At 54.4% G+C, this 15,275-nt stretch overlaps 1 protein-coding gene across 4 annotated transcripts in view; it reads right to left on the reverse strand.

The window, feature by feature from the left end:
* Window positions 1–15,275, reverse strand: part of BCAR1 (BCAR1 scaffold protein, Cas family member) — a 96,604-nt gene that overhangs the window by 18,964 nt on the left and 62,365 nt on the right. The window contains exon 1 of one of the 4 annotated variants that reach the window (XM_074199627.1): window positions 13,977–14,990. The exons of 2 other annotated variants lie outside the window; for them this stretch is intronic. Coding sequence is in view for 1 of the 2 variants with exons in the window: in XM_074199613.1 (XP_074055714.1) it covers window positions 10,791–10,802 (12 nt within the window). In the remaining variant the exon portion in view is untranslated. Of the gene's footprint in view, window positions 1–10,790; window positions 10,958–13,976; window positions 14,991–15,275 lie in introns of those variants that run through there. One more of the 4 variants, XM_074199613.1, reaches the window with a different exon arrangement.

Genomic DNA, 15,275 nt, shown 5'->3' on the forward strand with positions numbered 1-15,275 from the left:
TTGCAGTTCTGCAGGCTTTGTACAGCACAACCAGCCCCCAGCCCACCCTGAGCACCCAGGCCAGGAGCCAGAGAAATCACTCTGAGGACATGGCTCTGAGCTGTCCAACAGTCTGAGTCCAGAACAAGGAGTCCAGGAGCCCCACACAGATCTTGGGCTCTCACCAGGCCGGTCAGCTCCGTTCCCACCTCTATTCTCAGCTCCCAAGATGAAAGTAGAGCAGGTATGAGGTGGGGGGGGGGGTCGGGGGGGAGGAGAGGGAGGGCGCCACAGGTGAGTTCAGTGCTGGCTCCTCCAAGGGAGGGCAAGGAGAGCATTCCTCTGGGGCAGGAAAGCAGGGACAGGGTCTGCACCTCTGCCTCCTAAACTAGACCAGACCAGACCTGAGGCTGGTGTCCTGAAGATGCTTCCCACGGGAGCTGGGAAGAGACCGCTGTGGTCAGAGACTAAGGGAGACTGTTGGAATGGACGGACAGATGCCGGCTGATACCACTCAAGCACCCCCACCCTTGCGGCTCCATCTGGTCACTCCTGTGGAATGCAAAGGACCCAATGAAGGAAAGTCACCTCTGCTCTAACACAGAACTGGCTATGTGGCCTTGGAGAAGGCATTTCTCCTCAATTTCTCCATCTGCAAGATGAGGAGTGATACCAGATGGTTCTGGAAGTCCTCTTAATTCCAGAGGCCTGGTTAGTGTGAAGAGTGACTCTCCCTGAGACATGATGTATGAGAGGGTCACTGGTTCTGGCCCCATGAAAATAAGTCATTTGAATCTGCGAAACAGGGCCATTTTAGGAGATCCATGCTGGGCACTGAGACTACGCACTTTACTACAACAAGACCTAGGGGGTGAAGGGGTGCCTTGTCCATTACTAGTCTCGTCTGGCAGCTTTTGAGAAAGCGAGGATCAGAGGTAACTTGCCCCAGACCACGTCAGTCCATAAGTGACAGCATCAGAACTTGAACCCAGATCTTGGCCCTGGGTTTTGTACTCTCTGACTCATGGCTATGACTTGGCAGTCCTAGGCTTCCTAACACTTATGTTCCATTTAGATTTTGGAGCTATGTCACAGGAGGAACCAACTCACCCTGGAAGCCAGGCCCCAAATTCAGGCTCTGCTCTTCCGCCAGAGGGATGACCCAGTTGCCCCCTCCCCAAGAAAGCATCAATAGCTCCAGGACCTCCTTTCCTTCAGCCCGTCCTGTCACAGCAGTGCTCCCCCCACTCTCACCAAGTCTCAGCAGTCCAGCTCTGAAAGGGGGCTGGCAGGGCTCCCCTGCCCACCCTTTTCTCCTTCCAGGCAAGCCGGAGGATGCTCAGCAGCTTCTCCTCCCCTTTGGTCCCCAAGTCAGCTGCAGTCCTGCCCTGGAAGGGGACCCCTTTCTCCCCGGGGTTCTCATTGGAGCACAGACCTCAGAGACCATGTCTGTGTCTTAGTTTCTTTGTCTACTCACTATCTAGAACAGTAACTGCACATAGGAGCTGTCTAACAAACACTTGTTAGACGGAATTACAAGACAGCAGACAGACAACAAGTAAGTAGGGGGTTTAAGAGACAAGTCACCCCCTGTAGGGGAACATGGGTGGTGTGCCAGCCTGGAGCGAGGTCAAATACAGCCTTAGATACTGCTCCACGGGACACAAGGAGAACCAACCCCTCCTCTGACGATCCATAGATGGAAGAAACAGATAGAGGCGAGGTCCAGAGGGAGGTAGTGAGTTCTTCATCACAGGAGGTATTTCAGCAGAGCTGATCCACAATCTCCAGAGGATCAGAGCAGAAAAGTCTCCCTTCCCTCCTGGTCTGAGTCTAGCTCGCACCCTTGGAGATGGAGGAAACCTCAGCAGTTATGGCCCAACCCTTTCGATTACAGATGAGAAACCTCAGGCCCTGAGCAGTTAAATGATTTCGCCAGGCACCAGAATTTGAAAGCAGGCCCAGCCCCACAAAGCCACCAGGCTTCAGTGGGGAGCAAGGTTAGGGAAGGCTGGGGGGGGGGGGCTAGGAGGCAGCTGTGGCTCTCCCTGGCCAAGCAGCCAGGCCGGCTCCCCACTGGCGGTTCCCAGGAAAATTGCTGTAAGGCTGGTCCAGCTGTTCCGGGCCCCAGGGAGAGCCAGACCTGGGGTGGTTGGAAGCCAAGAGGAAACAAAGAATTACTGGGAATGTAAATAGAAAGACAGGATGGGCACTTCAGCTGGTGTCTGGGGGATGGGGCCAGGGAGGATCTCTGTGCTGTCCCCCTCCAGCTGAGGGAGGCCTGCGCCCAAGCCTCAGGCCTGCGCCCAGATGCTACTGTGTGACCTTGGACAAGGCTTGGTGGGGCTCTAAAGTGAGGGGCCTGGGGCCTAACCGGGGGTGGGGGGGGTGTCTTAGTACAGAGCCAATCCTCCCAGGACCACCATCTGACATGGAGGAGGAGGAGGAGGGGGAGCAGAGACAACCCCTGAGTCTCTTCAATGGGCTCCTCCACATCCACTTCCTTCCTTGGCCTGGGCTATGAATGAGCCCCAACGGGGCTGGGGAACAGACTTCCCAAATATGGTCTGAAGCCGGCCTCCCCTCTGGAATGACATCCTGTCCAGAGCCGCCGCTGGGGGGGAGGGACCGCCTACGGCTGGGACCCCAGAACCGCCCGTGGTGGCCAGCTCCCAACCCTCCCCCTACACCTTCCCCATGGACAGGAAGTGCCTGGAAAGTGAGTCAGAGGGAGAATTTCCCCTCTAGCCCAGTCAGAGGCTGTCAGTCCCGAGGAGGGGGGAGGGGGGCAACAGCATCCAGCCCACCCTGGAGACTAAAGGGAATTCCCCTCCTCGGCCTCCTCCTCTTCCCAGCATTGCTCATCTTCCAGCCTCTGGAGGAGCTGGGCAGCCAGGCCCCAAACAGACCCATTTCCTGGGCCTATTTCCTTTGCTTCTGGGAGGATGCCTCCCCCTCCCCAAAGGGGCCAAGAATGACTTCTGGACAAGAGGTCCTTAGGGGACCTCCCATCGACCCCCAGGTGAGAAGCACTCAGGCCCCCAGGACTCATGGGGTGCCCCCTTGGGCCCTCTTCATGGGGCTTCCCCACCCCCACCCATGAGCTCACTGTAATGTCTGTGTAGGTCTTGGCTGCTAATAGCACAGTCTTTTCTGTGGCCTCGGCCCTCAGACTGAAACTACCTTGGGGGCAGGGAAGGGACTGCCATCCAAAGGGGAGGAAATCTTTGGGTTCAGGTCCTCTAGGAAGAGAGGTGGGGAACTGCAGGGATGGAACAGTTGCCTGAGCTATCAGACAGGAACATTTTTGGCCTATGGCCTAAGCTTTCTAGCATTCCTTTCTTACTGAGAAATGAAAGAAAAGGTAAGGTTCATTAAGCCAAATAAAAGAAAACATAGACCTTGGAATAAGAAATCTACAGAATGAAATCCTATCTGCTCTAACCTCAAACCCCTTGGGAGCCCCTGGGATTCTGGGAGGGAGGAACTTGCCCAAGGTCACACAGTAGGTGTCTACATCTGGATTTGAACTCAGGTCCTTGTGTGTGTGTCTGTCTCTCTCTCTCTCTCTCTCTCTCTCCCCCCACTGGATCCCCTACGCGCCATCTCAATGGCACTAGAATTCCACCAGTTCCTCACCGGAACCAGGGTGGTGTCATTACTGTATTTGGGGCCAGAAAGGCTGAACTTTGCATCCTGCCATCCAGCCTCATGGACTTCCTAGCTCTGGCACCCTCGGCAAGTCACCCTTGGGGCCACCACCTCTTCATCCCTAAGATAAGACTACAAAGTCCTTCAAGGCACCTTCTGTCCAAGGACTTCATCTCTCTCTCTCTCTCTCTCACTCTCGCTCTCTCCCCAAGGACATCAGACACCCCAGGCATGCCACTGTGTGAGCTCTTGGACTAGATCCAGGCTTTGTGGTGCTGGTCTAAGGACTAGGACAAAATGGGCCTGGACTGTCCCACACTCCTCTGGGTCCCCCCAAGGAAATCTCAGGGACACACATTTGAAGGAGCTGGAGGCACGACTCCTGAGTCTGAGGGCCCTGGAGGGTTCCACCACATCAAGGATTCCACAGCAAGAATGCCTCCCCCCAAGGAGCGGCTAGGTGGCGCAGTGGATAAAGCACTGGCCCTGGAGTCTGGAGTACCTGGGTTCAAATCTGGTCTCAGACACTTAATCATTACCTAGCTGTGTGGCCTTGGGCAAGCCACTTAACCCCATTTGCCTTGCAAAAAGCTAAAAAAAAAATGCCCCCCCCCCCAAATTCTTCCATGTCCCCTCCAGGTCCAGCTCAAGATGGAGTCCAGCGGCTTCTAGGAAGCTTCCTCTGAGGGCCCAGCCTTGGAGGCAAGCTCCTGAGAGGCCAGAATAGCTTGTCCCATGGCACAGGCTATCTTATACTGTGTGTGTCCCAGAGGACAGATGAACAATAAATAAGGAAGATTTGATCCCAGGTGTGGGCCTGAACTAAACAATGGATCAGTCCCTGGCACAGTTCTGGGGATGAAGCAAAGTGTCTGCCAATGGTGATAGTGACAGGTGGAGAGGGAGCCTGGGGCAGGGAGAAGACGTCTCTGATCAGAGCTGCCATGGCCTCCCCTGTGCCTCCCCCATTTAGTCTTGCCAAAAGTCCTGACACCCCCCCACCCAGCTTCCAGGAGCAGGCCATCATTCTCAACACCCAACCCCAGGTGGAAGGCTTTCAGAGAATGCATGGAAAACTCCCAGGCCCTTGGCCTTCTGATTCTGGTGACACAGATCAGAGAGTAGGGAAAATCCAGGCTAACTAGGACCTGAGAGGATGCCAGTCTGGTCCAGAGCCCTGAGAAGACTAGGCAATGGGTGGAGGGGACTGCCTGGGAGCTCACACAATCCTCATCTTCTCTGGCTGGTCTGGAGAACTAGAGGTATTCCTGCCTCCAGCCCCAGGGCCTGAATTAATCAAGAAAGCTTTACTGAACTCCTAGGGTGGAGGGGAAGCCAGAGGACAGCTACTGCTTTTCAAACACCTGTGAGAAGCCTGGACCTGAGGGAGCGGGTACATCATCACCTTCCCCACCCAGGGGACCTGGCACTTGTTCAGGCTATCTGTCCTGCAGATCAGTCCTGCAGGACCTGCACACCTCAGACACATGCTTTGGCTGCCAACCCCTCTTGGGCTAGGACAGCAAGGGGAGGTTCCCAGTGGGCACCAGTGCCAGTCAGAAACCTCCACCGGCCTGTTGGATGAGGAACAACAAACCGGTTGTTAGCAGGGTGCTGAGGGCTCTCCACTTCAAATAATGTGGCTCATTGTGCCCTACAAGCACATCTCTGGGAGTCCTCAGGAAGCACAGGCCTCCAGACCATTTGCTAACTGAGTGCCTGGCCACACACAAACAGAAACACATACAGACACAGACACCCAGACACACACACACACACACACACACACACACACACAGATAATACACAGACACAGATGCCCTGATGCACACACAGAGACATGCAAACACACACATACAGAAAATACATAGACATGAAGCCACACAGACAGAGACAGACACAGACAAACACTGGCCCTCTGCCACAGGGAGGGAGGCTGCTAGGGGGTGGGGGTCCAGCTCGCTCCAGCTGCCTCTGGGGCTTCAGATTGCCATTTGAGGCTCAGAACCTCAGACGGAGTAAACCTGGGATTTATTGAAAACAAACGAGCTGGACTGAGGTACCCAGAGAAAGGGGCAATGGGGGGGGGGGGGAATGCAGGGGCTGGCCCCAGAAGAGCAGTCCTGCCTGGTGGGAAGAGGCCTGCCTTGGGTCAGCTACCTGCCAGTCCCTCAACAAACAGCTTCACCTCACTGGTCTCAGTTTCTCATTTATTAAATAAAGACAAATTCAGGCCCTGCCCACCTCTCAGGGCTGTGAAATATTACTATCACTGAGAAAGCGGTTGGCTTCACTCTGTCCCTGGGGTGGACTTCATCCATAGTGGCTGAATTAAAATCTAAAAGCTTCAGGAGAGGACAAAGCACAATCTTCTGTTTGTTTCTGGTTCAGATGGTCACTGACCTGCTGCCTGGAGTCTGGTACTGGTGCCCAAGGGCAGGGACCAGAATCTGTCCCCCACCCCACATCCCCAAGCACTGCCATCCTCTGGAACTCTTTTTTAAGGGCCCAGTGGTGACATCTATGCAACATGGCCACAGAAAACCCTTTACACCTTTTCCCAAACTACTTTGCACCGAAGGACCCAGCCCCAGATAGGACCCTAGGAGGCCACCTGTTCCTGAAATCACTCTATACAAACTATATGGGATTTGTAAATAAAGAGAGCAATGATAAAAGTGCAAACATTCAACTAAGGAGGTCTCCTTTGAAAGAGCAGAGGCACCCCAAAAGGGAGCCAGGCTGAGGGGAGACTAGGGTCTACAAGTGGGTCTGTACAGGTATAAGCCTGGAGGTGGGGTGGTTACCTAGCCATGGGCTTCATCTTCCTCAGGACCTACCAGGAAACAGAGAAGTGAAGCCTCAGGACTTTCCAAGAGAGACTTATCTATGCCTACAGGGACTTGAATATTGTATTTGTTAAATATAAGTTCCCAAATGCACTAATGAATGAGAACAAATGGGGCCTGAACCTTCCCAGAAGCTCAATGTAATAGGATAGGGAAAATTCAATTCTAGTCCCAGGGAGGAAAACCAATCAGATGAGTTGAAAAGAGCCCCCCCCCCCCCAAAGCAGCTGCAACTCTTCAGCCTCTCTGAGTCTGATCCAGGAAGATGACCAGTTAAGGGGCCTCCAAACCAGGAAGATTCTGGCAAAAAAATCTACTTGTCTTCAACCTCAACTGGCTCCAGGGCCTGGAGGGTAAGGAGGAAGGGGTTTGGGTCAGCATTTCTGGAGATGGCAGATTTCCTGCCACCTCATTTCCAACCAGGGTGATAGCATCTCACTGCCCAGAGACGAGGGCCTGGACAGGGAAACCCGATGTTCCAACCAGTGCTGATTTCTGAGAAAGTCAGGTACCTGGGACCAAGTGGATGGATGGCAGACCAGCTCCTATCCCAGCATCTCCCAAGCCCCGCTTCCTTCTTCTGGAGATACCCTTCCAAGCCCTCCTTGCCTGCTCTGGTTCTGCTGGGCAAGGGATGGGAACAGCCTGCCAGAGGCCATTTCTCAGGCCACAGGGTGGAACCCTTGCTGGAGGGACCTGGCAGCTTGGGGCCTGTTCTTGGCTAAGATCAACAAGGGGACTATGTGTCTGAGAGAAGCCCAGGCCATCCTGACTGCCACATAGAGGAATCCTTTGTCTGAGGAGAGCAGAGACGCCTCTGCCTAGATCAGCGCTCTCTGACCTCAGCCAGGGTGAGCCAGGAAGGGCCTTGGGTGAGGGGGTTCCCATCTCCAGGCCCAACCTCCCAGAGAACAAGGATCTCCAGGCCCCATGGCAGTGATACAACCACACAACTGAAAGGGAACCAGTCACCTGCCTGGTTTTACAGATGAGGGTGACTTCACCAAGGTCACAAGCCAGTCAGGGCTGGGGCCAGGACTCCAAGGGAGCCTTCTGACCCCACGTCTGGTGCTTTTTCTTACAACACTCTTCTTCCTATGAATCAATGAACGTCCCAGACAGATACCTCTGAGGGACTCGAGAAACAGCTTCAATTCTCAGTTTCTGAGGAGCCTTCTCCAATCAGGGGAGTGTTGATACTTGGGAGCACATGTGTGGTGGGGTAGGGGACTACAGGATGCCCAGAGTGAGCGGGAGGTGGGCAGGAGGCAGAAGTCTTCCCTCAGTCTAGGGTGTCCAGGCCTTAGCAGGACCCCAGAGGATCATGGGAGAAGAGGGACAATAACCGAGCTCTCCAGGGCTGGTCTTGAAGCAGGCAGGAGAGCTCTTGGGCTTCTCAATTTTTCTCTCAGTCCCAGCTCGTGCCAACAGGTCCAGAGAATTTGTGGATGGATATAGGAATGAATCCCTGAGCCGACCACAGCGGGGATCAGAGGCAAGCATATAAAGCTGAGCAGTCCCTCTCCTCCTACATTTGGGGGGGGGGCATAAAGGAGGAGACTAATCAACTAAAGAATCCTCCCCTATGATCTCTGTCTTTCTGGGGCTTCTAAGAATACCAAGGGGAAGTTGGGTGCAAAAGTGGATTGAACTTGGGTTCAAATCCAACCTCAGACACTCCCCAGTAGCATGACCTTGGGCAAGTTACTTAACCCTGTTTGGCCTTAGTTTCCTCAACTACAAAACAAACCAGAGAAGAAAAAGGCAAACCACTCTAGTATGTTTACCAAGAAAAATCCCAAATAGGGTCATAGAATTGGACACAACTGAAATGACTATACAAAAGAAACCACCTCAATCTCAGGATCCAGGAATTTTCTGGTTGTTGGCAAATCAAGTGCTCCCTTCTCCTTGATTTGAAGTCTCTTCATCAATTTAAAAAAAAAAGATCCGAACACTCCCCTCCCTCCCTCTTTCCTACATGAGTGTTTGGTTTTGTTTGTTTGAAAGAGACCATATCTACAGAGACCACAGGGGCTATTGGATCCCATCAATCCAAGGACACATATCTACATCATCTGAATTTGTCAGCTGTTGAGGCTGACTACAATTACCTGTAGGTGGTATACAGGGCAGAGAAGTCAACAGAGAGATGCATACCTGACATCTAATTTGGGAAATCTCAAAACACCTTTATACTACTTAAAATTATGGAGGCTCCCCCTCAAAGGAGTTGTTATTGATATAGGTTATAGCCCTTGTTATCTGTCTCATTAGAAATTAAAACATCTTAGTGTGAAAACAAAGTGGTTGTTAGTGATATCCCTCTGAAACTCCCTGGATACATTTTTGTCTTTCTTTGTGATCATGCTGCTCCTCCTGCCCCCCATTCCCCAAGGCAGGAAAGTTGAGGGAAAGAGGATCATTTGGGTTTTCATAGCATCATAGATCTGGGGCTGGAAGGTATGAGAAACCCTCTAGAACAAGGGGGATGGTTAGGAAGGACAGATGCACAAGTGGCTCTGGTTAAGTAACTTGCTCAAGGTCATATAAAAAAAATCTAAGCATCAGCAGTAAGATTTGAATGGAGGCCTCTCCTGACTCCAGTGCCTGCCTTTCTCCCACTCTGCTTCCCCTCCATCAAGTATGATGCCAGATACAGTACAGATGCTAAAATCCCGTCAGCAGAATCAATCCTGGTTCACGAGGCACCTTCATGGTCAGTCAAACCAGACTCTGGAGTCAGAGGAGCCTTGTCAACTACCATGAGCGACTTGTGCCTCGGTTTCCTCATCTGGGTGTTGCTAGAAAAGGTGGTTTCTAAAGTCCCGTCCAGTTCTACTGGAACATCTCTACCTCAGGGCCTCAGGGATTCCAGGAAAATTTTGGAAAGTTCCTTTTAGAGGAGAGCGCCCCCACTCCGTCCTCGATTCCATCCTTATTTAACCTGTTCCGTGGCCTGGCTGTGCCCTCAGTGGGCCAAGAGCCAGCCACACCAGCTTGTGTTGGCTTATCTGGGCCCCTGGCACGTAAACAGTCATCACCCTGCTCTCTCCAGCCCAGACTTGCCTCTCGTTCCAACACCTGTACTGACTTTCGGGTTCTCGAAAAGCAAAGGCTGTACCTTTGGGGCATGGAAAAAATTTACTCCAGCAGAGGCAGCCCCCCTCCCCAGCTCCTCTGCATCTCTCAGGGCGAGGCAGTCAAGACTCAGCTCCAGTTTCCACACCCTGTCCCCGGGTGCTGGCCCATGCCTCCACTCCACCTGCCTTTAGCTTCCTTTACCCTGCCAGGCTACCTCATGGCACACCTGCCTCCTTGCTGAGCAGGGCACTGCCCGTACTCCTGGGGGGGAGGGGAAGGAAACCGGAATGCTTACAGTGATCCTGGAAGGAGGATGGGGTGGGGAGCGGGGGAGCATCAGGAACCTATCCCGAAGTGGGCCATCTGTTCCCCGTCCCCAGCGCCCCCACCTTGGATTCCTGGTGTCTGCACATTGTCGTACAAACAGGCACAGACACGGGCACAGGCACAGACACAGGCACGGACACGGGCAGGGATGTCACCGCAGGCGCAGACGGACGGACAGACGCGGCCGCGGCCACAGCCCCGGCCAGCTGCTCTCCTGGGCCCAGGCCCGAGGGCAAACACTCACTACAGGGGAGGAGAGCCAAGACTGCGGGGCCCGGGGCGGCGGGGGGCGGGGCGGGCGGGCCCGGGTCGCCCTCCCCGCAGGTCCGGTCCCGTCCCGGCCGGGCCTCCCGGCTGCCCCGCCCCCGCCGCGGTGAATCATGACCAGCCTCCGGAGGCTCCGACGCGACTCACCGGCCCGGCCCGCGCCCTGCACGCCGCCGCCCCTCCGCGGCCCCGGCCCCGGGCCGAGCGGGACCCCGACCCCTCCCGGGCCCGATCCGCCGGATGATTCAAACGCGAGGTTCGCCCTGCGACCCCAAGAGCACGGGGTGGGGGGAGCCCCAACTCCCCCGCGTCCGGCTCGCTTCTCGGAGCCCCCAGTGACGGGGGGGGGTAAGAGCGACCCCCGGGGTCAGCGCCGACCCCGCGCCGGCTCCCCCGAAACGCTCCGAGCAGGAAATGCCGCTCGTTTAACCCCTTGTCGCCCGGTGCACGGGCAGGAGAGCGTCCAGCCCGTCCGCCCTGTGCGGAGGAAGGGGCCGGGGAGCGGGGGGCACGGGCGGGGTGTGAGCCGAGGCGGGGCGCCCCGGCCCCGGCCCCGGCCCCGGCCCCGGCCCCGGCCCCGGCCCCGGCCCCGGCCCCGGCCCCGGCCCCGGCCCCGGCCCCGGCCGCACTCACCAGGTAGTTCATCTTCTCGCCCCCGGCCCGTGGGCCGGCCCCGCGGGGGAGCGGGGGGAGGCTGCTGGGTGGGGGCGGCCCCGGCGCCAGGCCCGGCTCCTAGGGCATCGCCGCCGCCTCCCGGCTCCCGGCTCCCGGCTCCCGGCTCCCGGCTCCCGGCTCCCGGCTCCCGGCGCCGCCGCGCCGCTCCGCGCTCACGCACTGGCCGGGGCCGCCCGGGGGCCGGCGAGCCTTCTGCCTTCACCGCCCAGCCCGGCTCCCGGCATGCCCGGCCCGCCTCCCCATTGGCTCGCCCGGGGTCCTCATGCAAATGAGCCGCCGCGCGGCGTGAGGCGTCCGAGCGCCGCCGGGCTCCCGGGCTCGGCTCGCCAGCCTCGCTCTGAGGGGCGCCTGCGCGCTGGAGGCAGTTTGAAGGGCGGGCCTCGGAGCACGTGCCGGCCCCGGGGGCCTCGAGGGAGCGGCCGAGAGCACGTGACCGGCGCTCCACCGCCCGCGGGGCGCAGTGCGGCCGAGGCTGCGGGGCCGCGGCGGGCCTGGGGGGCGCCGCGGCTCGGCCTGGGGTCCCCCGCCCCCCCAGGCCCGGCCCGAGTCCTCGCCCGGGCCCGAAGAGCGGGCCTCCTCGTCTGTCTGCTCTGATGCATCCTTCCCGGCCCCGGCCCGCCTTGTCCGCCGGGAAAGGCCTGGCGCCCCCACGCTGGGTTGGGGCTCTCCGGCCAAGAGCGGGGCTTTTCCTTCCGCGGCTCATCTGACAGGTGAGGAAACTGAGGCAAGCGGCTCGGGCGGCTGCTCCAGGGTCGCCCAGCTAAGCCGTCCGGGGCTGGACTTGAACTCGGTCCCCGGCGCTCCGAGGCGCGTCGGGCCGGGCCCGCACGGGGCCAGCCGGGGCCGGGGCGAGGCCGGGGTGACTGGCCGGGCCTGGGGCCACAGACCGCACTGACCACACTGAGGCCGGGCCGGGCGGGGCTCCCAACCCAAGAGCCTCCGCAAGGATGCCAAGGTTGCCAAGGGCGGCCCGGGTGAGCCCCGGCCGGGGCTGCTAAGTGAAGCTGTCAGAGCGCTGGCCCTGGACTTGAGAGGCCCTGAGTTCAAATCGCAGCTCGATGGTTTACTAGCTGCTTGACCTTGGGCAAGTCACTTAACACCCCCCCAACAATGTACATGCCACCAGCCTACTGCAGCATAATGTTAAGACAGTCCGGAGTTCACAGGAAACAACGTGGACACCACAAGAAAACCAAGTTCAAACCCAGTCTCCCTCATTTACTGTCCAATTCAATCAACTCTTCATCATCCCAGTTGGGGTTTTCTTAGCAGATATACTGGGGTGGTCCACTATTTCCTTTTTCAGCTCATTTGACAGATGAAAAACTGAGACAAACCGGCTCAAGTGACCTGCTCTGAGTGACACAGTTAATAAATATCTGAGGCCAAATTTGAACTCAGGTCCTCCTGACTGCAGGTGGGGCCCCTCTATCCATTGAGTCACCCAGCAGCCCCTGCACACAGTTAATAATGCTTATGGGTGATGATGATGGTGGTATTACATTCCCTTAATAAAATATAAACCACCGGAGACATTTCAGGGCCATTTCAATACCAGAGAACTAAAGTGTACTTAGCTAGGGATGAGCAGGTACCTAGACACAAGGCCAAAACCCAATCAAGTGTATTTCTTTTTCATTTGCTTTTCATTTGAACAGCTTATCCTCTTCCCCTCTGTACTCCACCTCCAACACTGGTTTGAAGTTCCTTCACTGAAGGGTTCCACTTCTTGAGTCAGTGCTCACATTCTAGAAGCCTGTTCTAGACTCCATAGGTGAATTATACAATTTTTGACTCCAAACCAATTTCATAGTATCATGGGATAATAGATTTAAAGAAGAGAACTCTGAGGCCATTGAGTCTCAATACTGATGTCCCCATTTTGTCCCACCACCATTTTGCAAATGAATGAACTGAGGCTCAGAGAGAGTAAATAACCTAAGGCAACCCAAGTAGTAGTGTCTTTGGTGAAATTTTTAACCCAAGACCTTCTGATTCCATGTCCACTCTTACCAGGCTTTATGCCAAAGAAAGGGTCTGGCAAAAGCAACTTAATTAACCTGCAGACCTAGTTAGGTCCTAGAAGGATGAGGCCTCCCTTTCTTATTCCTCCCTATCCCTGGCTTCTCCAAAGAATTGACATCTCAGGATGTTGACTTCATTAACTGTGCAAATGTCATACGTGACGTCTTTGGTTGCCTAGAGAGTAATGGGAACAGGTCTAGGACTCTGCCCTGGTTGGAGAATAAATAGAAGTCAAAGACTTAAAAAAATAAAATAAAAACTACCCCCCCAAATGAACATGGGGAAAAATTCATAGGTCTTAGCATCAGAAGAACCAGCCAGCATCAAGTCAGTTCAGTGATGGTTCTTGACACTGCTTACCTGGATGACCCCAAGAGCTGGCTGCTACTGGAGAGGACCAGGAGATACTCTAAGTCCATCATTTTCACAACAGTTATTAATTTGCATTAGCAGATGGAAATTTCTCTAATTTTCTCTATTCTCTGACTCTAATGAGTGAGGGAGCTCCCTACAGGATTCACCATCACAATGACCAGGCAATATGCTCCTTCTTGGACACACAAAGGCAAAGAGGAAACAGTCCCTGCCCTCAAAAAGCTTACTTACTACAGGAGGGAAAACACAAACACCCAGATAAAGTAAAAACAGAGGTGGGGGTAGTCATCTCCAGCAGGGAGAACATTAGATATGAGGCGAACAGATGTAAAGTGACTTCAGATTCCTCATCTGTAAGATGGGAGTAATATTACCTCCCAGGACTGTTGTGATGATCAAATGGAATCTATGTAAAAATGTACAAACTATGAATAGTTCAAAGTGTGACATGGAGGAGAGACATGGGATGCTAACTTGATGAGAGGAAAGGTTAATTTTTTTTTTGAGTCTAGGGGAAATAAGGGCAGGTTTGTGGGCAGCAAGGATAGAGTCAGATTACTCTTCAAGGGATGGTTTGAAAATAAAGAGAGTCTAGGGACAGTATGGGAATGGAATCCCTGAAGAACTGTCTGTTTCTACCCTTCCATCTAGGAATCTCCATCACTGTTCCCAACCTTCAAACCTTCCTATTACTGTCAAGATCCTCCCAATAACAATTTCAATGCCATATCCTCCTTTTCTTACCTGTAGGTATTACTCCACATATCCAATCAACATCTCTCTTAAAACGCCTTTTCTTTGTTCATAAAGCCACACCCTGGTTCGGTGCAGTGGATAGAGTGCAGTCAGGAGGACTTGAGTTCAAATCTTGACTGAGACACTGTGACCCTGGATGAGTTGTTTTAACTTTTATCTGCCTCAGTTTCCTTATTTATAAAAATAGGGATAATGACATAAGAAAAGCATGTGCAGTGGTGCCACATGAATTTACATATTAAATACTAGCTATTATTATATAACCCTAGGTAAGACATTTGATCTCCCTAAGCCTCAGTTTCTTCATGTAAAATAGTTGTTTTTCCCACCTACCTTGCAGGGTTGTAAGGAAACTATAAAAGAAATGTGAAGCATCCCTCTTCTTAAAGCTGGTCCCCTCTTCCCAGAGTCCTGGTCCTATAGGACCACTGAGTTATCTAGAGCAGCCCCTTCTCCCCAGCCTGTGTCTCTAGGGGCCTTGTCATTTCCCCATCAGTTTCTCCAAAAGCATCTCCAGTCTGCCAGGGCAGGAAACTCTGGAGAGCCCTGCATCTTAACCCACCGCAGACTGCGATCTGACATCACTGCCACCACCTAGGAGCTTGGTCCCTGGGGTGAAGTACCCAGACTCCTCGGCACCACAGTTCTGAAGCTGGGCACAACTGACTCAACCTTTCCTGTTTCCAAGATAAATACTGGGGGGGGGGGGGGGAGAAGCAGTGTGCCATGTGGGGACCAGCCTGCCGCTGGCCTCCTCTCAGAAACACAGGTCCTCTGCCAGGACCGGTAGGGAGGCGGGGCTGTGTTCTGCCGGACATGCTTCAAATGCAGGCCAGGGCACAGTCCAAGTCTGTCTCTGGGAGCCAGAATGCTCTAACCCAACAGAGGACCAGCCTCAAAGCCTAGGGTCCCTGAAGTACCAGGCAGTCCAGGTTGTCCCAGTTCTGTACCTCACCATTTAGGGCGGTGTCTGATACATAATAGCACTATTTCCTTCCTTTCCTTTTTTCCTTCTTTTCTTCCTTCTTTCCTTCCTTTATCCTTTTTCCTACCTTCTTTCCTTCTTTCTTTCCTTCCTTTTCTTCCTTCCTTTTATTCTTTTTACCTTCTTTCTTTCCTTCTTCCTTCCTTCCTAGATTTTGAAAACTATTCAAAGATTGACTAGAACTGCTGGCCCCCAACATGTCCTGTCCACAATTCTCTTGCCATAGGCTCTGCCTTTCTACAGGCTCTTTCCCACATCTGAGCTATACTCCCCTCTTCACCTCTGGCTCTTAGAACCCCTTG

This window comes from Macrotis lagotis, chromosome 1, assembly GCF_037893015.1.
Source record: "Macrotis lagotis isolate mMagLag1 chromosome 1, bilby.v1.9.chrom.fasta, whole genome shotgun sequence".
Classification (NCBI taxonomy): domain Eukaryota; kingdom Metazoa; phylum Chordata; class Mammalia; order Peramelemorphia; family Peramelidae; genus Macrotis; species Macrotis lagotis.